General features: G+C 34.3%; 1 protein-coding gene across 1 annotated transcript; it reads right to left on the reverse strand.

Annotated features, from left to right (window-relative positions):
- Positions 1–209: 209 nt before the first annotated feature.
- On the reverse strand, positions 210–27,574 carry LOC140452159 (zwei Ig domain protein zig-8-like). Its single transcript, XM_072546254.1, has 5 exons — positions 27,388–27,574; positions 10,424–10,634; positions 6,441–6,568; positions 4,603–4,771; positions 210–880 (listed from the first exon to the last, which is right to left on the reverse strand). The coding sequence occupies exons 1-5, from the start codon at positions 27,535–27,537 to the stop codon at positions 744–746; spliced, it is 795 nt and encodes a 264-aa protein (XP_072402355.1). The 5' UTR covers positions 27,538–27,574; the 3' UTR covers positions 210–743.

Here is a 27,574-nt window from a genome sequence, read left to right on the forward strand (position 1 = left end):
GCGAGTGACCCATGTTAATTGTATGTGTTTATGGATATATATGTATGTATATATATTTTTTCTCTTCTTTTTATTAATTGTTGTACTGATTTCCCAACTTTAAATTTATCTATTTTAGTCTATTCGATTGCAAATAATTCAAAAACTTTTTACTGCGCCTAATGAGATTAAAAGATCATGTAACTGGCTGTATGGCAAACTGCCCGAATCCATATAAAAAAAAGAAAAAAAAACTATATAAAATAGGGTTTATTTCCTTTAGGGAAAAAACAGATTTATAGATCAACCATTGCTATCTACTGTTTGAAAGTAACTTAGAAAGTGTTAGTAGGATATGTTCTCTTTCGTTTATTAATTTTTTCTTTCTTGGTAAATTTCTCATCGGTTTGCTTTGTTGAAGTTTTTGCGTCAATGGCTTATGTTAACCACTCTACTATTGTCAAATAATAATAGGTTAAATTAAATTAATATCTTTTTATAAATGTGTATTACTGCACTTAGAAAAAAGCTGTGCTTGTTTATAGAACGTGTTAAATAAAAATATTTTAAAATCAGTCAACTGGTTGCTTTTAAATATAATAACATATACCCTGTTAACAAGAATCCCCACTAAAATATTCCCGCTAGTATTTTATTTTTTAAGAGATATTCCGAAAAAACAGATTACATTAACAATGATTTACTTAAGATTAAGAAGAATACCCAGTTATTTACAAATTAATATTTCCCAAAGATAAAAACCTTCAACTTCCTTGGTTTATATCAAGGTTGCTAAAATAGCAGGATGTGTATATGTAAGAAACTATGATGAGAGCGAAGATATTAAATGAGCTGTTGGACAATCCAGCGGAGCCTGTTTGCATTGCAGCTGGCATTTCACCTAAAAGAAAGATACGTTAGTATTTACATAAACATTCTTAATGTAGTAGTTTTAGCTATTTGTGTTCAAATTTTTAAATATTAAATTATTTATTCTTTTGTTTATAAAATCTTAAATTTTCTATTACTTTTATATAGACGCATATCGAAATTAATGATTTCTTTGTTTTGAAAAGATTAGCTACCAAATAAATGGTTATTACATGTTTTATATTGTGCCAATAAATAATATTTAATTGTTCAAATTTATATTTCAGGCGTATTACCCAAAGAGTGGTTAACTTTGATTTTTATTTGTCTGCCCAAAAAGAAAAACGCAAGAGAATGCAGAGATTACCGCACCATTAGCTTGATGTCTCATGTGCTAAAGTTACTACTAAAAGTCATCCATAACCGAATATATCACAAACTGGACATAGACGTTAATGATACACAATTTGGTTTTCGCAAAGGTCTAGGAACGCGTGAAGCTCTTTTTTCACTTAATACACTGATACAAAGATGCCTGGACGTTAATCAAGATATATACGCATGTTTTATTGACTATAATAAAGCATTCGATAAAGTACGACATAAACAATTAATGAATGTCCTGAAATCAAAGAAGATTGACTACAACGATCTCAGGATCATATTAAATTTATATTATAAACACCGAACAAAAGTACGTGTTAACGAACACCTGTCAGAAGAAATTGAAATTAGAGGTGGAGTGAGACAGGTATGCGTATTGTCGCCAATTCTTTTTAATACCTACACCGAAGAGATTCTGAAAAACACTTTTGAGGGTGAAACAGCTGGAATAAAGGTAAATGGAGTTCCCATTAACAACAACATTAGATATGTGGACGACACTGTGATCTTAGCCAAAAATATTGAAGATCTTCAGAGACTTGTGACCAGAATAGCGGAGTATGGAAAAGAGTATGGTCTAACAATGAATCGAAATTTATGAGAATATCGAAAACTCAAAGAAATAACGAGAATCTCCTAATAAACGGAACCAACGTCGAACAAATCGACAAATATGCATATCTGGGAACAATGATTAACTCCACAAATGATTACATTCAGGAGATCAAAATAGAAAAGGCTAGAGCAAATTTCAACAAAATGAGAAGAGTGCTATGTACAAGGGATTTAAAATTGGAACTAAGAGTTATGTTGGCGAGGTGCTATGTTTTTTCGACTTTATTTGATGGAATGGAATCTTGGACCTTGAATGCGACATCAATGAAAAAACTGGAATCATTCGAGCTGTGGGTGTATAGAAGAATTCTGAAAATATCGTGGACAGAACACGTCACAAACAAAGAGGTTTTGAGAAGGATGAATAAAGAAATATAAATTTGAAATACAATTAAAACAAGAAAATTGGAATATCTCGGACATAGTACACATGGAGAGAAATACACCTTGCTCCAACTGATTATGCAGGGAAACATTCAAGGAAAAAGAAGCATAGGGAGGCGTAGAATGTCATGGCTGCGCAACCTGAGAGAGTGGTACGGATGTACATCAAATGAACGTTTCAGAGCAGCCGTTTAAACAGTCGCTATGATGAATAGCTATGATGATTGCCGACCTCCGCCGCGGAGATGGCACTTGAAGAAGAAGAATAAATAATATAAATATTAAATTTACACAAAATTAAAAGTACTATTCGTCAAATATCACACAATTAAAGAAGGCAAAAGGAAGTAAAAAGGAAAAGTTAAAAAGTTAAAATAAAAAAGATTAAAATAATTTAGAAATTTTTAAAAATTCTGGAAGTAAAGCTACAAGATGGAATGACTGATAATGGAGGCGTTGGTGACTATTGCAGAAAGTGTAGACTACCCACCGTGACTATCAAATAAAGGAGCAGAAGGGACAAATTATCTGCTCATAACAAGTTGCTGCTCTATAATAAAATCCTCAAGGCTGTTTGGAGTTGTGGTATACAACTATAAGTTTGTACCAGCGAAAGTAACACAGATAATCCAACGTTTCCGGAAGAAGGTACTAAGGAATATCTTTGGTGCTCCGTGCTAGATTAGAAACAGTAACATTTACAAAGACTATCACGGTCGTAACCACCCAGATAGACTCAATCATCACGTGAATATTGTTCTGAAGCTATTTTCTTGTGGCATTTTAAATTAATTTATATTTAAATGGGAATAAGCCACAATTAAAGGTTAAAATACGTTTATTGACGTTTCAATTTCCACTTCGGAAATCGTTCTCAAAATACTTGAGAACGTATTTTGAGAACGATTTCCGAAGTGGAAATTGAAACGTCAATAAACGTATTTTAACCTTTAATTGTGGCTTATTCCCATTTAAATATAAATTAATCACGTGAATATCGAGACCGTCCAGATAATTGACAAAAGGTCCACGAAACATAGATATGCCGGTTGATTGTATTCTAATGATTTCTCTTGCACCATTATTTATATTGCATCGGTGCATGATCTTTCTGACCTAAAACCTTGTTGTTCTTCTGCTTGTGTTATAATTTCATTCAGTTTATTTGCTATCACTTTGGTTATTAATTTTAGTGTTGTTTTTAATATATTAATAATTCCTCTGTAATTTTCCGGGTCCGATTTGTCTCCCTTTCTAATTTTTTGACAGTAGAATTCTTGTATAAAATTTACAATTACTAAAGCATATACTTGACAAATTCTAAAACCACTTGAATATATATAGGTTAAAATTTACAAATAATTGAAATATAAAATCTTCTTCTTCCAAAAACAAGAATACAGAAAATGAGAACAATGAATAAACTAAAAAAGAACAGTGAAGTTTTGAAAGGTAATATTGAAGACTTACCCCTAGGTGGAGGTTGAAATTACAATGAAAAATAAAATATTTAACTGAAAACAGCCAATTTAAACAGTACAAAACTGAACCCTGCTTTCTACTGTTTATCAGAAGTCAGGGAAAAATACCTTGTTGATAAGATGACAAGTGTCATCAGTTTTACCAATCATTACAAATACACTATGTACACAAGGGAAGTGTACAAATGTGATACAAAAAGTAAAAGAACATAGTAAAAGAAAATAGAACAATAATAGTTGAAGACGATATTATATTTAGTGGTAAGAAAATTGGAATGACACTTATTTTTAAAATAAAAACAGAAAGTTGACACATAAACGAAATTCAAAGAAATTTAGAATAAAAGAATTACAAAGACAAAGAATAACTTTTTAAAAACTGTTTATTTAAATAGGTGATTTCTCTAGATTATTATGTGTTGAATCCAAATATGGCCTAATTTTTGTTTGTATCACCTATAATTTTTGAGCAATCTGCTGTCTATTATACCTATAGTAAAAAACCACTATATGGTATATGGTGAAATTAATGAAACTGTGTGTTCCATCATAAGCATGGTTTGTATTTAGATGTAAAATACATATTCTGAAAAAATAAAAACAAAATATCATAGAAAAAAAAGGATTGATTAATCGAAAAAATCAAAACTGCCTGTAGGTAATAAAGCTGTTATCTTAGAAACTAGTCGTCATATATGAATCGTATGTTGTCAATAAATCCAAAATCAAAAATCACTCAGATAGACCAGTCAAAAATTCTTCACCACTTCGTAGAAAGTAATAGTAATGGTAGCAGTAGTAATAGCAGTAGCAACAGTAGTTCATATCTAACAAGAATAATCTGCATATCCTGATAATCACAAAGGGTAAGTGAAAATTAAAAACTTACCATTTAATACATGAACTCGTATACTTGCAACATCAGCATTTGAAGGGCTGCAGGAATATTTTCCAGAGTCCTGTATACCAGCATTCTGGATTAGTAAGAAACTTGTAGTAACATCGCCCTTTTCAGTGATCACGCTTACCCCACCACGGCTGGAATCATAGCTGATAACCTATTAAAACAAGGAAGATTAGTATGTTTCATTTAAGATAATTAATTTGCCTGCCTACGATCGCCGTCGTATTTCGTGGTTGAAAAACCTCCGACAATGGTTTGGGATGACCTCCGCGGAGCTGTTTCGCAGAGTAGTCAACAAAATCATGATCGTCCTTTTTATATTCTCTGGATTTCTGAATTATTTGTTCTAATATATGGATGGCGTTTGTTGTTGATCGTTCTGGACGAAATCCGTTCTGGTAATCACCTAATATTTTCTCTTACTATCCTTCTAATTTCTGATTTACTAACTTAGCTACGATTTTATAAGTTTTATATTATTCCAGTTGTCCACTCTACAGGCATTTGATTCCTTTCCCTATGTAGGTGCTTACCGCCGTACTTTATCAGTTCTTTTACTAATTTATCTTTTCCTGCTGCTTTACCATTTTTTGCCGTATTTATTTCCTTTTTTATTTCAGCATTCAAACTTCAATTAATTCGTTTTCTCCACTTTGTTTGTTCAAGGTTGTGCAGCAATATTTTTTCCAAATTTTTCCCATTTTTGTGGGGTCATGTTCAATTCTTCCCTCGTTATCAGTTATACCCCTTACTACAGATGTCCGCTTGGGATTAAATGATGGTACCTTTTTATAGAATTCTTTCAATTTGTGGGTACGTCTGTCTTGCTCTATTGCTCCTAGTTGTTAGTTTAACCACTCGATCTTTTCTCCCTTGTAGATGGAGTTTGCACCATTTTTTGAATTTCGTATTCTTTTACGTAGAACACTCAAGCAATCAAAAATAAAATACTTTGAAGGTCAACTGACAAAATATAAAACTATACTTATATACTAAGATAATCAACATGAACTGTTATTATATAGGCTCTGAAGTAGAGGGGGCATAAGAAACAGACGAAAACATACATCGAAAAGAGTAATGGAAAAATAAATAAAAAATATCAACTTTAAATAAAGCAAACGGATGGCAAGAAAGACGAGAGTAGGCAAAAAACTGGTAAACAAAATGGAACGGAATTCAACAACTGTTGTGTGAGATTATCAGCCTCGCCATCGATAACTTGTTACAATTAAAAAGCAGTAAGGTGCAAAAGATATTTAACGGTAAGACATAGAACAAGTAGAAATTACTCCAAAGATTACTCCAAAGAAAAATCAAAGTTCGAGTAGAAAAAGCACGAACAAACTTTAACAAAATGAGACTGGTACATTCCCATTTCATTGACGTACAAGTGTTGAATAGTACAAGAGACCTGTAACTGGAATTGAGACTGGCCAAGAGTTACATTTTCTCGCCTATGTTTCTATCATTGTTTCATTCATCTATGTTTCATTTACAAAAAAAATCTGAATATAAGTATTATAGACAGAGCATGTAATAAACAATGAAGTCATGAGAAGAATTACCAAAGGAGTGGAAATAGTGGAAACCATCAAAACACGAAAGCTACAATACCTGGGTTATGTTATGCATGGGAAGATTGATTGTGATAATCTATAGTATGATAATAATGATGAAATCCGCCTTAGATTCAAGTGTTTTTGAGCATTTTTATATTATAATCTAACAGTACTTATATATTTGAGTAGTAACAATCCCATTAGAATGGAACAGTAATCTAAAACTACAATGATAATTATCAATCTAACTTCTATACTTACATCGTCATGATGATACCAAAATATATACGCGGGAGGCTCAGGACTAAATCTGATGGAGCAGGTTAGGTTGATGGTACTACCTTTATCGACATGTAGATCTGGTCCCCCTAGAATCTGAGCGGTAGGTACTGTAAAAAAAGCAAAAAAATTTAAATATTAACTTAAATTTAAGTTTTTCAACATGAAGACATCAAAACTTTACAAAAACATAAAAAAAAATTACTACGAAATGAACAATATAGCAGTAGAAATTAATTTAGGAGTAGTACACAAATATTTTGATTTAATTACTATTTAAATGGGAATAAGCCACAATTAAAGGTTAAAATATGTTTATTGACGTTTCAATTTCCACTTCGGAAATCGTTCTCAAAATACAAAAATTAGTAAATTAAACAAATTTTTTTTTTTGATGTCTGTCTGGTCAAAAATTTGTTCATCATCCGAAGATATTTTTCGAATGATAAAATAGACCGACAGCTCCTAAACATTGTAAATAGGAGGAAAACAAAATATTTCGGCCACACAGATAGAGGACATAAATATCATCGGTCTCGACTTATAATATTAGGAAAAGTAAAAGGAAAAAGATGGACGGAATAATTATTTGGGAGTATAAATATCTCACCAGCAAAGAAAATTTTCGAGACATAATGACAGCCAAAGTTTGCTGCTTGAATCCTGCTCTGGTGTCTTCTGTTAAAATCCAGTTTTCTGACCCATGTGTCAATGTTGGCCTATATATTATTTCGTATATTGCCATCTTCGTTTTTCTTCAAATTTCTTTGTTGTTGAGGAATTCTATATTCAATGACTGGAATAGTTTTCTACCAATTCTTCTTCTCACCCTTACGTCTCTTATCAAGCTCCTTTCTATTGGTTGCTATGGTTTCATAACATCGTTTCATTTTTCTGCTTCTTTTCCACTCTAACGCCCATATCTCCTTCGCTGTACAATTATTTTCGTTTTTAGGTGCATCTTTATAGGTCCATAGCATATAATTAGGTTTGTTATCGTTTCCTTTGTGCCCATCTCTATATCTACTTCAAATATACGATATTTTTCTTTATCATGCATGCTGACTCTGCCTGGAGTCTCTTTTTTCTTCGAAACCACTATATATTAGTATGAAAACGGTAGTTAAGTCTGTTTTGGAACGCGTTGGTACAGGGGGCAGAGAGAATGTTATCACTCCAGCTCTCAAAAACTCTATTTGGTAGAAACTTCTGTCTTCATCTTGTAGAAAAGTTCTCTTTTTGTTTAAACTGATAATCTCTGAGGCGTTCATCTTAATTTATGGTAAACATTTCGTCGAAATTTCCGAAAGTTAATTTTAATATTTTAAATGTGATAATAAGTCTCCACGTTGTCGTTGAAGTTCAAAAAAAGTTAGGTTAGCCATACTAATTTCTTCTGTATAAGGAGGTCTTCTCGGTCCCAAAGGAATTCGAGTGGCTTTTCATTAATTGTTTTCGAACAAAGTTTTGTCTCGAATCAAATCAGAATACCACGTTGGACCAGCGTATTCAAGAATCAGTCTTACGTAAAGAGTGTAAAGATAACAGAATGTTTACATTGAAACTCTCGAAAAACATCTCAGATATAGTCTGGATGTCGCAAGTTTATAAATAGAAGTAATAAGCAAGTGGTCAGACCACATTAGGCTGCTGTATACGTTAACACTAAGCTTGTTATACGAGAACACAGAATCTAATGGTTGCCGGTCAACACAGTAAGACACAAGTGGGTTATTTTTACCAGTTTGAAGCACTACACATTTTTTTTGCATTTAAGGGTAGTATTCACTGGAAAACTAAGTTAAAATAAAGTCCAAGTCCATTTGGACGGTTAGCTGGCATTTAACTGAAATGGCATATATTTTTGTGTCATCAGCATATAACGATATTTTACTTGAAACATAATAAGGAATATCACTGCCTGTCTTGTGAGAAAGATTCGCTTGAATTTTCACGAGATTCACTTTAACTTTGTAATGACGATCTGTCAGGAAATGTTTTAACTTATGAAGAAACCTGTGCTAAGGAACACGGTCAAAGGCTTTAGAGAAATCTAGATAAACAACGTCGACCGGCTGCGAACTGTTAAGGGACGATATCCAGTCGTTAACATAATGTAGGAGATTGGTTAGAATAAACCAACCAGAGATAAATCCATGTTATTTTGTTGGAATAACACATTCCCGGAGAAAGAATTTGGTCATTTCCTCGGAAATAATGGCTTCCATGACTTTGCCAACTACTGGCAGCCAGCTAATGGGACGATAATTGTTGGGGTCGAGTTTATTGCCTTTTTTAAAAATAGATGTGACGGATGCTTATTTTGTAACTAAAGGAGAAAGGAATCCTGTAAAAAAAGGCCTGCATACTTAACGTTAAAAGTATGGCAACCGTGTCTGCACATATTAAGTTTTGGTGTTAAGCTTTGGTTGGGTTTTTGAAGTAGAGGAATGGAAACTTTAGACGTCAAGGAGGATCGTATGTATTTGCAGACTTTTTAAAGTTACCACTTTAAATAAAACTCGCTTCAATTTTTTTTTAATTTTTAGATATAATTGTAAGTTATTTGAAAATCTGCGGTGGTTTTGGAAAACACTGAGAATCCCGGTGTGTTTAAATTTCCGCGAAAGATGTCGTTTGTGATTAATTTGTTTTATTGCTGTTTGATTTATCCAGGGTTTAAGATTTTTATAAGTCTTACGGAAGGTGGTATTTGTAGAAATTATATTGTGGACGGTATCGAGAAATTCATTCCACATTAATGAGGGATCGTTTAAGTCTGCAAAAAATAAATGCCAGTCGATTTAAGAGAGTTTAGTGTCAACTTCAGAAAAGACATTAGTAGCGTAGTTTTGATTGAACTGAATGTGAGCCGTTATAACTGCATGATCTGACTTTCCCATATGAGAGCTGATTTCGAAAGATGAAATCAGCGGTTCGTCGTTAACAAACAATAGGTCTATAGTAGAAAGTTGGTTATTAATTTCTAATCTAGTAGGTTATGTGATGAGTTGTATCAGGTTTGAATTTACTACAAAGCTTTTAACAAATTATGGGCGTTTTTGGAGTCCGATAATGAAGTTATTGACTAGGTGATCTCTGGGAAATTAAAATCTCCAGTAATAATAAGATTATCAAGAGATGATATTTCTTTAAGTTTTCCAAAGAAAACATTATCCTGTGCAAGTATTGTAACAGGTGGACGATAATAACGAGACTAAATTAAGTTAAAAATGATTCTTACAAAATCAGGTATCCGAGAAAGCAGGTTCCCGAAGAGTATGCGGTCTTACAAAGTAAGCGCTGGAGAAGCGGAACGTTGGCAGAAGAAGGAGGAAGGCTGTAATATATTGTATATGTTATTGAAATGTAACTATTATTAGACAATAAGACAATAAACGAGTTTGGGTAGTTTTCCGTTCTATATTTGAATGGAACTTGGGTTTGTTGTTGCTGCTCTACTTTATCTGTTTCTATAAATTCCGGATGGTTCTCTGTGGGTAACTCTAAAATACAGTCTTCCCATTCTTCTCCTTTTATGTACTTTACTTAAAAACTGTACTGATACGGTGGTATTGTTTTTCAAGTATTTCAATATTTTTCAAGATTCAGGTTTTCTTGCTGCTCTTATATATTATTCAATGTATGCCCATATTGCTTGTCATTCTTAATTCTTTATTCATATCTATTTATTGTTGCTTTATTCTGGTTGTTTCTTTTTTCAACTTCTTCCAAAACTTCCAACGCGACTTTTTTATGCTGAATTTTACATGCTAAATGTGTCTTTAATATTACCTACTTAAATCGAATTCCCATAAATGTTGGTCCAATTTTTTGACACAAATTGGTCTTGTAATAAATGTATATTAAACACTATATATTTTTCTATCTCTTTTTGTACTCTTATTGTAATGTATTAAAAAATAATTTTAACAAAATTCTGATAAAATAGAAAAATAACTTACCGACTACATTTAAGTTGACGAAATAACTTTTTACCGGTTGGGTACTAATCTGACATTCATAAGTACCAGCATCTCTTTTTTGAGCCCATTTGATCTGCAAAGTCCAGTCGTCTGTTTCAGGATGGTGATTTGCTTGAAAACGTTGATCGCTCGTATATGTATAGCTGCCCACTGTGAGGATATGAATATCTCTGTGTCTGATCCATGATACCTAAAAACAAAAATATTTCACAGAATTATTAGATTTTTGTTTCGATACAGTGCAGCGACAACCGCTGATACGTATTTCGACCTCCTTAGGTCTCGTCAGAACGGTATAGTCACTGCTCTGAACCAAAACAAAAATCTCTCCCGTCCTAGACAATAGTTATTAAAATAACTATATACGGACGTAACTACGCCATCTAAAAGCAAAAAGAGAAATCAAACGATTTCTACCTAGCGAAACCGAATTCAAATTTTTACCAATGTGTTTCCTAAAATTTGCGAAACAAACAGCTGGATGAATTATTCGGCAAGGGAATCTAAAATTGCATTCCACAAGCCGTTCATCCTGGTCAAAATTCGTAGTGAATTCAGTTTCTGGTACTTCAAACGAAGTAAATAATAAAACAGAATGACGGTATTAGATTTTTGTTTCGATACAGTGCAGCGACAACCGCTGATACGTATTTCGACTTCCTTAGGTCTCGTCAGAAAAGTATAGTCACTGCTCTGAGCCTCTAAGGAGGTCGCAATACGTATCAGCGGTTGTCGCTGCACTGTATCGAAACAAAAATCTAATACCGTCATTCTGTTTTATTATTTACTTCGTTTGAAGTACCAGAAACTGAATTCACTACGAATTTTGACCAGGATGAACGGCTTGTGGAATGCAATTTTAGATTCCCTTGCCGAGTAATTCATCCAGCTGTTTGTTTAGCAAATTTTAGGAAACACAGTGGTAAAAATTTGAATTCGGTTTCGCTAGGTAGAAATCGTTTGATTTCTCTTTTTCTTTTTAGATGGCGTAGTTACGTCCGTATATAGTTATTTTAATAACTATTGTCTAGGACGGGAGAGATTTTTGTTTTGGTTCAGAGCAGTGACTATACCGTTCTGACGAGACCTAAGGAGGTCGAAATACGTATCAGCGGTTGTCGCTGCACTGTATCGAAACAAAAATCTAATACCGTCATTCTGTTTTATTATTTACTTCGTTTGAAGTACCAGAAACTGAATTCACTACGAATTTTGACCAGGATGAACGGCTTGTGGAATGCAATTTTAGATTCCCTTGCCGAGTAATTCATCCAACTGTTTTTTTCGCAAATTTTAGGAAACACAGTGGTAAAAATTTGAATTCGGTTTCGCTAGGTAGAAATCGTTTGATTTTTCTTTTTGTTTTTACAAAAATATTTGTTTAAATATTCTCAGATTTATCAACCAATAACGAAAGATTAGTTGTTAAATGGTTTAAAATAGAAAACATGATCGCCAGGAGCCTAAGATCATTTTTTTTAACACTATGTGTTAGCCTTTCTCTGTGAAGTCTATTTTTGATGGATGTTTTATACTTGTTTATCCTGACACTTAGTGGTCTTGCGACTTCTTCCACATAGAAATCTTTGTATTCTTCCTCTTCTTCCTACTTTATAAATAGACTTAATGCCTGTTTTACTTCGGTTTTTAGCCTCAATTGACGTTGTCTGATCATCTTTTCCTCGGTCGTCCCAATGATCTTCTTCCATTTGGCGATTTGTCTCTTGCTATTCGTACTATTCTATTTTCTGTCATTCTTTCGATGTGTTGATTCCATTCCACTTTTCTTCTTTTGGTCCACGCGTTTATTTCCTCTATACCACATCTCGCTCGTATTTCCTCACTTCTTACTCTGTCTCTTAGAGTTTGGTTTGTTATTTTTCGTAAGACTTTCATTTCTGTTGTTTCCAGTACTCTTTGTGTTTTCGCCGTATCTGCTCTTGTTTCCGCTGTGTACTTCATTATCGGTCTTATTGTTGATTTATATATCCTGGTTTTCGTTTCCGTTGTGAGGTATTTGTTTCTCCAGATTGTGTTGTTGAGACATCCTACTGCTCTGTTTGCAATGTTCACTTGTTTTTGTACTTCTTCTTCCACTTTTCCGTAGCTTGACAGTTTTATTCCCAAGTATTCAGATTCCATCACTTGTTCTATTATTTTGTTATTTACGACTACGTTTTTTCTGTTGAGATCTCCATGTTGTATATGAGCGCCGTATCCTCGAATTCTTTAATTAATCTTTGTAAGTCATCTTCATTTTCAGCTGTTATTGTGGCGTCGTCGGCGTAGCATATTATCCTTGTTTCCTTTTCTCCCATTCTATATCCTCTTCTTTTTTAACTTTCTTTATGATTTCATCCATTATCAGATTAAATATTAATGGGCTCAGCGAATCTCCTTGTCTAATGCCAGTTTCATATTTGATAGGTTGCGATAGTTTTCCTTTACATCTTACCATAGCTATGTTATCTTTATATATATTCTCAATGGTTTTTACTAAATCCAGTGATATTCCCTTCGCCTGCATTGCCCACTAGGTGGATCGAGTAGCTTGATGGGTGATGTTGCCGGTCCCAAGCCCGGATAAAGGAGGAGGGTTGTAGGGTTAAGTTAGCAGCCTGCCATATATAACAATAAAAAAAAAGCTCAAAGAACCGGTGACGAGCCTCGGACTAGGACAGAAATCTTTGTATTGTTGGGTTTAATTTTGGACATAATAAATCTCAGTGTATTAATTCTTTTGAATGTTGTTGTGATGTTGTATTTATTTCCTATCCTTTTTAATTTTTCTGCTAAGCCTTTTATATATGGTATTGTTGTCTTCTGTGAATCCCTTCTTGTGAGTGTTTCTGCATTGCTTGTGATCTTTTGTTGTTTCATGTCTCCAGTTTTATAAAATTTTTTGTTTATAAATGACAATGAGTATTAGCAGGTTGTTTTCTTTTTGAAATGAATTTTCATTAGAATAGGTGTTTTCAGCTAATAATAATAATAATGATTTGATAATTCCCTTTTTTGATGTTGACGTCGTGGTTGGAGTTAAAATCTAAATATTTGTTGATGTGGGTTGGTTTTACACGTGTACACTTTGGTTACAAATTTAGCATATTTATTAACATTAATACTCTTATTATGGGACACCGTTGAATTTGGGATACAAAGCTTTTTGTTTGGCCTAACCTTCACCCCCTAATTTTTTCCATTTTAAAGATGTCACAGCGCCCGTGATGACGTCACAGATCTCATGTATATGTCAATTGATAGTATTGTAGTTAAAATTGACATTTCCCAATTTGCAAATAAAAATATTCATATATTCCTGAATTATAGGCTGGCAAAATCATCTTGGAACACCCTGTATAGTATATATTATATCGATAGTTCTTAGCAACGAGTCACACGCTCTCTCTCTCTCTCTCTCTCTTTCTCCAAAAAATTTCCAGAGTATAGTGGTCTGTCTTTGTCATGCCGCGAAGTATAGACGTCTGCTCTATACGATAACATAATTCGCCAACGCACAATGCATATTCGCCGATCCCACTACGTACAGAATGTGCAAGTAAATACGTCCCTGGGATTGGTAATAAATATAGTAAGGGGATATTATGATTTGACGCCAAATTCAATTTTGTTATGCCACAGAAGTTGTTTCTAGAGTTCTAATGGGCATTTTTTTAAAATCTTTTAGTTATACCTACAGTTTTTTAAGTAGAATTCAATGGTATGGGTTGAATTTTTTCCAAATATGATATTTTTGAGAACAAACTTTCTGATATTTACTAACTCAAATTCAAAAAAATGAAAAATATCAAATTTGGAGAAATATAGGTATCTTAACCACTGGATTTTACGGTAAAACTATATAAATCTTTTTTTAAATTAGAAAATAAGTGAAAACAACCTAGAGGTTCTAGATATATAAGGTTCTTGAACTCCTAAGTGGAGCATAGAGCTTCAGTGAAAACGCGCCATCGGGTTCTATTTTGCGCTAAGGCCTTCACCTCATTCCAAGACTTTCCTTGGCCTTTTATCTCGTCCATGATGGATCTTCTCCAAGTTTGTACTGGGCGACCTCTTTTTCTTTTCCCTTGGGGATTCTACTCTAGGGCAGTCTTTGCGATACTGGAACTATTTTTTCGGAGTGTGTGACCGATCCAACCCCACTTTCTGGACTTAATTTCATTTTGTACCCTCTTTTATTCGGTCAGGTATAGCAGATCTTCGTTTCTGATGGTGTTAGGCCAGAATATACGAACAATTCTTCGTAGACATTTGTTAACAAAGACCTGCAGTTTGTCTGTGAGGGTGTTTGTCACTTTCCAGGTTTCACATCCGTAGAGTAGAACAGACATGACATTTGATCGGAATATTCGGATCTTTGTCCTTGTAGTATACTCGCCAGATCTCCAAACAGGGTTGAGCGTGCTGAAAGCTTGTTGGGCTTTTCGTATCCTCATACGAATATCGTCTTCTGTATCTCCGTTTTCTGTTATGACACTTCCAAGATACGTAAAGTTCTCCACATTTTCAATCTGCATATTGTCGATAGTAAATAGCGTGTTGTTCCTTGCATTTATTCTCATGGACTTGGTTTTACTAATATTGATTTTCAAACCTATTTTATTGGCTTCAGTGGAAAGTGTTTCCAATTGGTAAGCCAGATCTTGGAACCTTTGACCTAATAGGCAGATATCGTCCGCGTATTCTAGATCGCTTAGGCGTGTGATTAACGTCCATTGTATCCCTCTTGTGTCGGAGTCTAGTTTGGAGAGAACATAGTCTATAGCTATGTTAGAGGGTCTAGAAGGGGACTAGAAAATTTTTGGAATTTGACATCTTTAGTTTATTTAAAAAAAAGGAGCATTGCGCAAATCCCAAGTCTCTGATACCTACAGTACTCACAGCACTACACTGCAAATACAAAGAACATATTAAGCACCTCGTTTAAGATATGTAAAGTATAAAGAATTTTTGTTGATACTAACTAGCGAAAAAATAAAACTATTTGAATATTTTTTTTATTTGAGACGACGTTTAAATTAGGACCAATCGGAGGTTCGTATTTATTTTCCTATGCCATACGTTGTAGGATCGGCGAATATGCACGCCCAATAATAGGTGTACGTGTTATATACAGTGCAGTCCCGATATAACTAACCCCGATATAAAGAAATCCCCGATATAACAATTTTTTAAATCCCCTTCAAACGTCCATAACACTCAATGTAAAAAATACCCCTATATAACGAACTATTTCGGTTTTAATCCTCGATATAACGAATTTTTACGATTTGCGGAAAAAAATTAAAACCCCTGTATATTGAATATTGAGTGTGGCAAACACCTACATAACGCACGAAATCCCTGTGTTACGCATTTCTGCGTTCCAAACCTCGGCTTAGCGTAGTTTAGTACAGATTGTGGTGACTCACGGACAAGTCCAGACATGAAAACAATGTGACCTGCTTCCCACCCCTTACCCCTAGAACCATCAGTCAGTCAGTGCAGTGCTGACCTTGATACTGTGTTTACACCGTGATCAGTACCTAAAGTACCTAAAGATTTGAGTGTTACTATCGTACATCGAAGTGTAAAGTTTTTTTTATTTTGTGTTCGTATTTGCTATGTCACAAAAACACAGTAGAATTACAGTAGAATTTAAACGTAAACTGATACAATTTGTTTAAAAAAATTCCAAAAAGAAGAAATTTGAGATTGCCAAATTACGGAGTTGACGGTGGACTGTCCACAATTTGCAAAAAGGCTAAGAAATGTGAGCTACAGGATGTCGAAGAAGCTGTTATTAAGTGGTTTAAACAGTGCCGTGATAAAAATGTGCCCGTTGGAGGTCCCATACTCCAAGAAAAGGCTCAACAGTTTGCAGAACAATTAGGGCATGCAGACTTTCGAAGCCAGTAGTGGCTGGTTGGATCGGTTCAAAAAGAGAGACGAAATTAGTTTCAAAAAAGTTTGTGGTGAAAGTGCTGTCATGGATAATGTAACTTGCGAAGATTGGAAAGCTAAATTGCCAGACTTGACCCGTGGATACAATGCAGATGTTATCTACAATGCTAATAAAACAGGGTTTTTTTAAGTTCCTACCGGACAAAACGTTAATGTTGAAAGGAGACCCTTGCAAAGGGGGCAAAAACAGCAAAGATCGTTTGACAGTCTTACTCTGCACTAACTCATCTGGTACAGATAAACTGAAACCTCTCGTCATAGGAAAATCAAAAAAACCCAGATGTTTCAAAAACGTATCAACCTTACCAACAGACTATACAGCTAATAAAAAAGCGTGGATGATCGAAGAGGTCTTCAGTGACTGGCTGAAACAAACCAACAACGCGATAAAAAAGAAGAAAAAACGCATTCTTTTATTTATCGACAATTGTACTACACATGGAGATATTCCGGTTATAACAAACATTAAAGTTTAGTTCCTGCCTTCAAACACAACGTCTAAACTTCAACCGCTTGATCAAGGAATGAATATACAAAATTTCAAAACCAAGTACAGAAGGGAGGTTGTCCGTCAATTCTTGAACGACTTGGAATGCCAATCTCCAATCAAAATTAGTGTGTTAGATGCTATGTGGATGGTTACAAAGGCATGGAATAATGTTAACGATAAAACTATTGTCAACTGTTTCAAGAAAAGCGGCTTTCAAGTGAATGATCGTGACCAAAACCAAGATGAGGACAATCCAGAAGTTCAACAACCAGAACCAATTGAAGGATGTTGGACGACAGTGAGGGAGGCTTTAAACGTGGACTTGGGTTTTGAAGAGTTTGTCAACTTGGATGATGACGTTGCAATCTGTGAAGAGCTCACTGATGCTGAAATCGTATCTTCCGTGGCAGGAAGTAAGAAACAGTAGAAGAAGCAGAAGACGACTTGGATGAAGAACTCGTTAGTCAACCAGATTTTACATCAAAAGGATGCCCTCAATGTGTTATTTTCTAAAAAAAAAAATGCTTTAAATGATGGTGTTCTTAAATACACTCGCGATCATAAAATCCGGGTCATCTTGAAAATTTCAAGTTTCTTAAATATTTTTGCCTCTGGTGCAGTAATTACCTTTTTTTTGGCTAATGTATTTTTTATTTGTCATCAATGTTTGTTTTGAAAAAAAAAATGGTTTTTTATTGTTTTTATTGAAAAAAAACAGAAAACAAATCAAATTGTTGATAAAACAGACATACGAAAAAAAAAAATGGAAAATACAGACGTGGTAAAAAATCAGTGAAATTTCAATGACCAATATCGTGTATTGCCCTCCCTTGCTCTAATAACCTCTTGCAGACGACGGGGCATACTCTCAATTTTTCTCCGGATTACATGTTGTGGTATGTTATTCCACTCTCTCACTAACAGATCCTTAAGCTCCTGTGCGTTGTTAGGAGGAGGTGTATGGGTTTGAATACGTTTTTTCAAATCGTCCCAGAGATTTTCGATGGGATTCAGGTCCGGAGACCTAGCTGGCCAGGGTACCCTCGTAATTCCAACTTCGTCCAAGTATTACATACTGATCCTGGCCACGTGCGGTGGCACGTTGTCCTGCATAAAAACTGCGTTTTCTCCAAGCCCTGCCATGTTGGGCATAACATGTTCTTCCGGAATCTCCGTAATGTACCTTCGTGCAGTTAGGGACCCATTTTCTTTCAATGAAGGGTAATTCTGTGTGGAAGTCGGAAGATATACCTCTCCAAGCCATGACCGAGCCTCCACCAAATGGCATTCTTGGAGCAATGCAAGCTTGTGAAAATCGATCACGGGTCTCCTCCAAACTCTTACACGTCCATCGGATCCAGTTAGGCAGAAACGGGATTCATCTGAGAACAACACTTTGCTACAATCGTTAATTCCCCAATGCACGTATTGTCGAGCAAAAGCTAGTCGTGCAACTCGAGGCACCCGGCGAAGTGGCGGTCCTCTAGCCATTACCCGAGAAAATAGTCAAGAAGAACAAAGTCTTCTTCTGACTGTTGCAACACTAAAATTGCGATTTCGTACTTCCTCTAGACGATTTTGATGCATAACCGGGTTTCGTAAAGCCTGAAACACAAGGAAACGGTCATCTAGTGCCTTGGTCATTCTTCTTCGTCTAGAGCCAGGTCGCCTGGTTAGCAAACTTGCCTCCTGAAAGCGTTGAAGTACTCGTTGAACCGTAGAAAGGCTTACGCCAACAGTTCTTGCGACTTGCCGTTGAGTGTGACCGTCTTCCACAAGTGCAACAATTTGTGCCGTTTCAACAACAGTCAAAGGCATTTTTGTGAAAAAAGGTAGCGTTCATTTTGGGAAGTGTGCACTTTACCGCGAAATCGGCACTATTGGAATTCTTTGTTACAAAGGAACCCGCAACAATTCTTAGAAACATGCATGAGTTTGTATTTGTGTTATTATTATTTACGATAAAGCTCGTTAAAAATGAAATATCGGTGATTTTCAAGGTGACCCGGATTTTATGCTAATTTGATGCGGATCACTGTGCTGGATTGTGAAATGGATAACCTAACACAACAAGGTAAACAATCAAAAATTACTGCCTTTGCAGCGGTAATCAGGGTACTCAATAACGAACGATGTACATAGAAGGACGTAGTAAAAGTATTTTTTTATTTGTTTAGTTTTATATTACATTTCCAACACGAATTTAACTTTGTCAAATAAATTACGTTATTCTCAAAAATATTTAGGTTTTTCCCCTGTTTTTGGTAGCGTACTTTCTAAGTTAAGACACAGGTCTACAGTTATTCTGTAAATCATTATTTGTTAAACTGAGGTTAAGTGATGAGAAATTCGTTATATAGAGGTTTGAATTCAGCTTTAAGAACCCCTTTATAACGAATATTGGTCGCATTTAACCTCGATATAACGAACACCGTTATTGAAAAATTCCCGATATAATGAATTTTTTTTCGGAGCCTTCAGATTCGTTATACCGAGGTTGTACTGTATTTTAAAACTTTTTGTATAAAGTCGCATATTTATGTGTAAATATCTCCAATCATCCAACTATGTATATAAATATTATAAAGTTTTATTTAATTATTATTAATTAATTAATTTTATTTTAATATATTAATACGATATTAATTAAGATACTAATTTTATTATATAATGTTTTAACAGTTGTAAAAAGTGAAGGAATAAAATTTAGCGAAGTTAGAGTTATCTCGAAATGAAAGCAGACTGGATTTCGCATGTGGCTAAAGGTATTTGTGGTATCTGAATCAGCGTGATATCTGGGGATATGAATATATTCAAAGTTTAGGAACTTTACTCGTCGTTCATTTAAATCCCCAAATGCTCATACTTATATCTCCAAATTTCAATTTTCCTAAGAGTTCATACATATCAGGCTAATTTTACTGGATAGTATTTCGGAAACATATCACCCCATTTCGGTCGATTTATCATTTCTTAGGTTTTGCATTCTTAAGCGGTATCTCTTGTAACATCTGCTCTCATTTATTAAGAAGTATGTGGAATATTTAGAGCGCGTTTAAATTTTATTGCAACGCGAGAAACATGTAAATATGTCTGGAAACTATTAAATAAAGTAAGCTAAAATTTACAGTTTTATTATAAGATAATATCATCTTAAAACAAAAATAAGTTAACGATGTAAAAGATCATATGTAATGAATAATGAAAAGTACAGAAATGAAGCTTGAAATTTATTAAATGAGAAAAATAATATCACTAAGAAATTCAAGAAAACTGCAAATATCAGACAGTGAAAAGAATTTTTTTAAATTTTGATTCTAAACATCATTAAAGGCTTTAAGAGCAGGTGGTTTATTCCTCTTTATTATTTAGAACTTACTATGCATTTTTGCTGCTATCGTGACTCTCTCTTATTTGTTCCTGCCTTTGCTTTGAATTTTCCAGTCCTTGGTATTAATTACATGTATATATTAACCTACGTTGTTCTACCATTTTTTACTAGGACTTTCTCTGCACCTGGTCCATAGCGGTGCAGTTAATTATCCTTTTCAGTGTATCTATGAGTCATCGTCTATGTATGTGTCCAATGCATTCTAAGCGAAGGGAATTTATGTTCCTAGCCAAATTTTCATTATACAAGTCATCTTTAATTTCTTCATTCATTTTCCTCCTTCTGTTTCCTACTCTTGTTACATTGTGGCCTACTTGTCCATGAGAATAGGGGAGCTAGAGCTACAAAGACTATAGTAATTTGAAAAATGTTATATACAAATTACAGCTATATTAGAAATGGTTCTTCTTGCAGTGCTTATCCGTTTCGGACGTGAGCGACCATCATGACAATCTGTATTTTGCAAACCGCTGCTCTGAAAACATTTGTGGTTGTTATGTTGAACCACGTACGTAGATTTTTCAGCCAGGAAATCCTTCGTCTACCTGGTCCTCGTTTTCCTTCTACTTTTCTTTGTAGCATTAATTGCAGCAACTCGTATCTTTCGTTGTTCTTCATGATCTGACCAAGGTATTCGATTTTGGCTGTTTTTATTACCCAACCAACTGATCATTGATAGAAAGACAAGAGCATCGTACAAATGAAACTACAGCCAAAGCACTCACTTATCTTGGAAAAATTAGAAATCCTGAAAACACATCATACAATCGAGCCAACCAAAAAACAAATCTACAGCCATTGATGACAATGAGCATAAGTCTCACCCTTATAATAAAAGTTATGTCTGTTCTAGCACTAATTTTATACAAAAAAAAATGTTATTTGGACCTAAAATGTCACAACAAAAAGGAGCAGGTCTACAAGAACTTCTTGAAGTTCCGAGGACAGAATTCAATACCAAGGAAAGAGGAGAAATGTAACTATAATACCTAGAAAAGTACCAACACGACTAGACCTCCTGGACGGAAGCAACAATACCATTATATATAAGTTATTACTTAAAACATTATACAAAAACTCACCTATTATAAATAGAGCTGATAGAGCCCTTTGATTAATCGCCGTGAATCACTCTGCATTCTTCTTGTCTACTGTCAAAGTTTGTTGTATAACTTGGCTTTCGTTACAATTTTCTTCCACTTATTTCGATCTGTGCATTGGTGTCTCCAGTTTCTCACTTTCAGGATTTTAATATCTCTCATGAGCTGGTTTTTTTATCTCTCTCTTGGTCTTCCCCTTGGTCTTTCAGTTTCTGGCTACCATTTGGTGACCTTCATAACCAGTAAGTCGTTTTTCCTCCTCTCTATGTCTCCCACACATACTAGTATCTACGCTTTAATAAATTTAATAATCTTCTCCCTTTATTACGCCTCTTATTTCTTCGTTCATTCATCGAGAACTAAAATAAAATGTAGTGTGGAAAGAACCCGATTAATTTTGATTCTGGTGGATATTAGGTTAATTATATTGCCCCTTTTTCCTTCAAATATTCTAAGAGTTCATCTTTAACGAGCTGTAACTTACTCAGTTTACATGCACATGACTTTTTGTAGTAAAACATAGTCTCACTCTTCTTTTATAAACTTCTTTTTGTTTTGCATTCTTTTTTGATCAAAGGCATAATATTTTTGAAAGTATTGACTTTCTGCAAAAACTCTATTGAACACAAGTTGCTTAATCCTCTACTTAATTCCGTGATTATTTTGAGTAAAAAAATTTCCACCCCTGAGAAGGGGTGACAACCACCCCTGGGAAGGAAGTACACATCGGCGTTATATAACTTTTGTTATTTGAGCACTTTGCTATTAACTCACCAAATTTCAAGTGAATCGGTTCCCTCCGACAAAATTAAGAGATGATTGCCCGAGTGACTGGATACTATATGTATGTCTAGTAATACGGGTGCATACCACAACGCCAGTAATGGCGAAGGTGAAGATTATTTACGCGACGCAGCCAGCAAAAATGGCAACCCAGTGTTTATTTTTTTGCAATCAGAGTTAAACTTTCTTTTATTGCATGAAAATGCATATACAAAATGGTATAAGTACATGACATCCACGGCATAGACCCGTCTCACAACATACAAAACATCTGCAAAGCATAGGATGCACAAATAGTACAAATTAAAACATAGACTGAACAATTCGTTGATATTTTATTTTAATTAATTATTATTTCTTTGACTAAAAAATAATTAAAACAAAAAACTAGTGTTAATTATTGTTGATGTAGATAAGTGACATGGTTTATAAAGTGGGGCAAATTTGTATTGGATTATTGTTTATATAAGTTTTACCAATATCCCTAACTTATGCCTCACAGTTTATAAGTGCAAAAATATTTTGGTATACATCTGGACGTTGAGAGCAATACGGCTTTCTGCATGGTGTTATAGAGAAGTTCATATAGACTCAGCTTTTTTATGTTTTCCAGGAGATTTGTCGGAATGATCCTAGTAATAAAGAAAATCATAGGTTTTATCTGAATACTTTCCATTCTCCATTGTCTTTGTATTTGAATTTCCAGATCTCTGTACTTATCGATCTTTTCATTGTTATGTATGGCTACATCAATTAGTATTATCCATATTTAGTCATACAACTCACACTCCCTCTAAGGTGAAAATTTTATTATTAATTATAAAATAATTATAAATTAAATAATTAATTTTAAAAATTAATGAATTCTTTATGAAACAATTAATGAAACAATTAATTATAAAAAAATAATATTATTATTAATTTCTATCTAGAAATTTAGCCAATCAGATCCCCTCTTAATAATGTTGGATCCGCCGCTGAGTGTATATCTAACAATATTTACAATTAAAATTTCAATTTAATACCATTGCTTAAAGACTAGCGTATTCTTGGGCGATTGCGTTACTAAAAAATTTCGAAATATGGAATGTTTTACTGTTTTCTGTAGAAAGAAGAAAATCGATCATAAAGCTTAAAAACATAATGAAAAAAAACAACTAAATTCCTAATAAAAAAAACTAATATAGAGAAAAAAGACATCTGTTTATAGTCCAAATCGTGAACAGACAACGTTAAGTTTTTTTTTCAACATCTGCTTTTTTTATTGAGTTAACAAGACGATAGGTATCGGTTTAATCTCCACTTCTCTTTTTGAGGGCAGGGGCTTGTACGTTATTACATTTTTTCGCCAATACTTAATCTAAAGTCAACTCCCTTTTATTAAATTTTGTAAGCCAATAAAGATTTTTTGGATAACGGTTAACTGCATTGATATATTTTTTTGTTAAATAAATCCGTGTCATATATTATACGTATAGGACACGGTCCAAAAAGATGACCATATCTTCGAGATTTTTGTGATTTTCGATATTACGAACTATTTTAAGAAATACAATGTGTACATTCAACATCAATATAATAAAAATTACTAAAGGTAAGAATTATTGTAGCGTTAATGGCAAAAATGTATATATTTATATCGTCTCTCGATAATATTCCAATTTGAAAAAATTAGTAAGTACTGGGATATACTTTTTTACTTAGAAATCTTTAAAAAAAATTGAATTATTATTTTATTTATATATTATTTTTTGAAATGCAGTGTAGTTTTGCGCTAATCGCGATAATTTTTATTAAGAACTCCAAATTCCTATCAGGCGTAAAACTGATGACAAAATTACGCGCAGCCGAGAGTTCAACAATTAAAAGACTTGGAAGTAATTGTAAATGGTAAAAATAAAAGTAAAGAAGTAACGGAGTGAATACTAGCAGGTAGGTAACATACTGGAGATACCGTAGGCTAATAAAGGGCAAGAACTTATCCAGAAATACAAAACTGTAAGTATACAGAATTTCGATGAGACCAGTAGTTACATTATGCAGCTGAGATACAGTGCCTCACAGGTAAAGATAAAGAAAGATTAGGAATATTCGAAAGAAAAATCTTTAAAAGAATGATGGGCCCGATAAGAACGAAAAACTGAGAAATGAGGAGAAGAATGAACGATGAAATAAGCGTAATAAAGTGAGAAGATTTATTAAATTTATTAAATCGCAGAGACTAGTATGTCTGGCAGACCTAGAGAGGAGGAAAAACGACTTACTGGTTAAGAAGGTCACCCAATGGTAGCATCATGTGCTACCAACACATTTAAAGATCCCCATTAAATTAATAAAACTCGGACCATTTATTATACTTTAAGATAATTGTTGGTAGAGATCTAATAAATATCTAATCAAACAAGGAAATATTCCAGACGATTAGAGCTTGGGGTATATAAGCTCTATTTACAAAAAAGAGACAAAAAAAAATGTAAAAATTACAGAGCTAGAAGCATTTTTAGCTCATCCGGAAGCATTATTGGACTACCATACAGAGAAAATACAAGTATAGAAGCTTCGCTTCAAAAAGAAAATTGGAAAAAATGCTTTTCATAGTTAATTTTGCATTACTCTTAAAAACAACATTTTTTATTATAAAACGTTTGTAAAAAGGTTACCACATGAGTTGTAACAAATATTAATCGAATTATATCCCCCAGCCAGTGTTTTATTTTTCCCCACTATAGTTTAATTGAAGCATTCTATAATGAATTATCCAACACCTTGAAACACCTTCCCAAAAAGGATCTAACCTTGATTAAGTATGGGTGATTTAAATGCCAAGATTGGTAGGAGACAATCGGGAGAATTCATAGGACAGTTTGGGCTTGGAGGAAGAAATGAGCGAGGAGACCGATTGGGTGAATTTGTATAAGTAGAGTTTGTAATTACTAACACTTACTTCAAACTCCCATACAGAAGATTATACACGTAGAAATCACCTCAAGATACTTTAGGCCCCATAGTCAGAAATAAAATAATTACATATTGATTAATAAAAGATTCCGTAACAGCATTATCAGCAGGAGCCGATATCAAGTCAGACCACAACCCACTCATTTGCAAAATGAGAGTCAGACTAAAGAAGATTCGACGTAGTGTCAACCCAAAATATGACATCAGGCTACTCAAAGACCAACGCACAGAACAGAGTGTAAAACAGTGTAAAACAGCAATTTGAATACCGTTATTCAAACTGATTTAATAGGATTCAACCAGGAGCTTGAACAATTGCATAGAGTTTTACAAGATATACAAGAAAAATTCCTCAAACCACTAAAAATTAAGAAAAAATCGTGGATGACAAATGAGATTCTAGATATGATGGAAGAGAGGCGAAAGGTCAAAGATCATTATACAAAAGAATAGACAAAGAGATCAAAAAAGCAATCAGAATGGCTAAGGACACACAGCTGAGAGAACAATGTACGGAGATACAGCTATTTCAACAGAAACACGATTCATTCAATATGCACAAAAAAGTTAACGCATCTGCAGGCTTATACAAGCCTAGAAGAGTTAGATGTTTGACAGACAACCAAGGTAATCCACTACTAAGTGTGGAGGAGAGACTAGACACTTGGAAGAAATATGTGGAAGTAACATTTGGAGATGAAAGGAAGATTGCCATTGAAGACAGAATGCCAAACAGGACCCCCGATTACCATTGAAGAAGTCACGGCCACTATTAGAAAAACTAAAGATGGTAAAGCTATAGGAAATTTTATACAGAACTCCTAAAAGTTATGGACAAACAAGGAATACAATGGATAACGACTATATTTAGAAACAAAATATATATAACTGGAAATATTTCCCAAAGCTGGTTAAAGTCGACCTTCGTAACTATACCAAAAAAATTAAATGCAAAAACATGCGAAGACTACAGAATAATTAGCCTAATGAGCCACTTACTTAAAACGTTTTTAAAAGTGATACCTAACAGAATATATAAAAAATGTGAAGAAAAAGTGTCATTTTTGGATTCCGCGATACCTAAGACACCCGAGAAGCTCTATTCGCAATACAAGTGCTTATCCAGAGGTGCAGAGATGTCAACTGTAATGTATATACTTGTTTTATCGACTACAAAAAGGCATTTGATAGAGTAAACATGACAGGCTCATATCCATCTTGAAAGAAGCGGGCTTGGATGATAGAGACTTGCGAATTATATATAATTAATATTACAACCAAACTGCCAACACTAAAGTGGATGACCAGTTGACAGAGACAATCTCCATAGATAGAGGTGTGAGACAAGGATGTATTCTGTCTCCAGTGCTATTTAACATGTACTTGGAGCGTATCTTCGAGCAAGCACTGGCCCAACTAGAGCAAGGAATCTTAGTTAACGGAGTGCTTCTAAACGACATAAGATATGCTGACGACGAAATGGTTTTTGCCGATAGCCTAGATGGTTTACAAACAATAATGTCGCGCATATCAGATATAAGTCGAGAATATGGGCTGAATCTCAATACAAACAACACAAAGTACACGGTAATTAGTAAGCGCGAAATATTAAATACACATCTTTTAGCAAACCAACAGCCAATGGACATAATAAACAGCTACACATATCTTGGTACTAACATATAACAAAACGCATAGGGAAAGCAAGATCAGCGTTCGTAAAGATGAAGTCTCTTTTCAGAAGTCACGATTTACCACTAAGTACCAAAATCTCTATCATCAGATGCTATATATTTTCTACATTATTATACGGAGTAGAGGCATGGACGCTCTCAGAAGCTTCTTTAGGAAAGCTCGAGGCCTTCGAGATGTGGGGTTACAGGCGCATCTTACGAATTCCATGGGTGGATCATGTGACTAATATTGAGGTAATACGTAGAATGAGCAAGGAATGCGAGATCACTAACACAATCAAAGAGCGCAAATTAGAATATATTGGCCGCCATGTTATGAGAAATGAACACAGATATGGCTTATTGCAATTCATTCTTCAGGGCAAGATATTTTGAAAGAGAGTACCAGGGAGAAGAAGAATATCTTGGCTTCAAAAACTAAGGAAGTGGTTCAATACGTCTACGACCGGACTATTCCAAATAGCCGCAAGTAAAGTTAGGATAGCTATGCTCATCGCCAACATCCGGAATGGATGGACACCGTAAAAAGAAGATAGTTTAATTAAATAAAGTACTTTACTCACTGTTTTATTTCCTAAATTTCGAACTCGGCAACTGAGATACGCTGATTTCCCAACAAGAGCAGTAACGTTACTGGGAGTCGTCGCATCGAAGTATGGATCAAAACGATTTGGTGGAATTGCAGGTGGTCCTATGGGTAGTGGAGGCAGCATTTCACTATCTGGGAGGGAGTTAAACCCGGTACCAGAA

Source organism: Diabrotica undecimpunctata, chromosome 10 (assembly GCF_040954645.1).
Source record: "Diabrotica undecimpunctata isolate CICGRU chromosome 10, icDiaUnde3, whole genome shotgun sequence".
Lineage (NCBI taxonomy): Eukaryota > Metazoa > Arthropoda > Insecta > Coleoptera > Chrysomelidae > Diabrotica > Diabrotica undecimpunctata.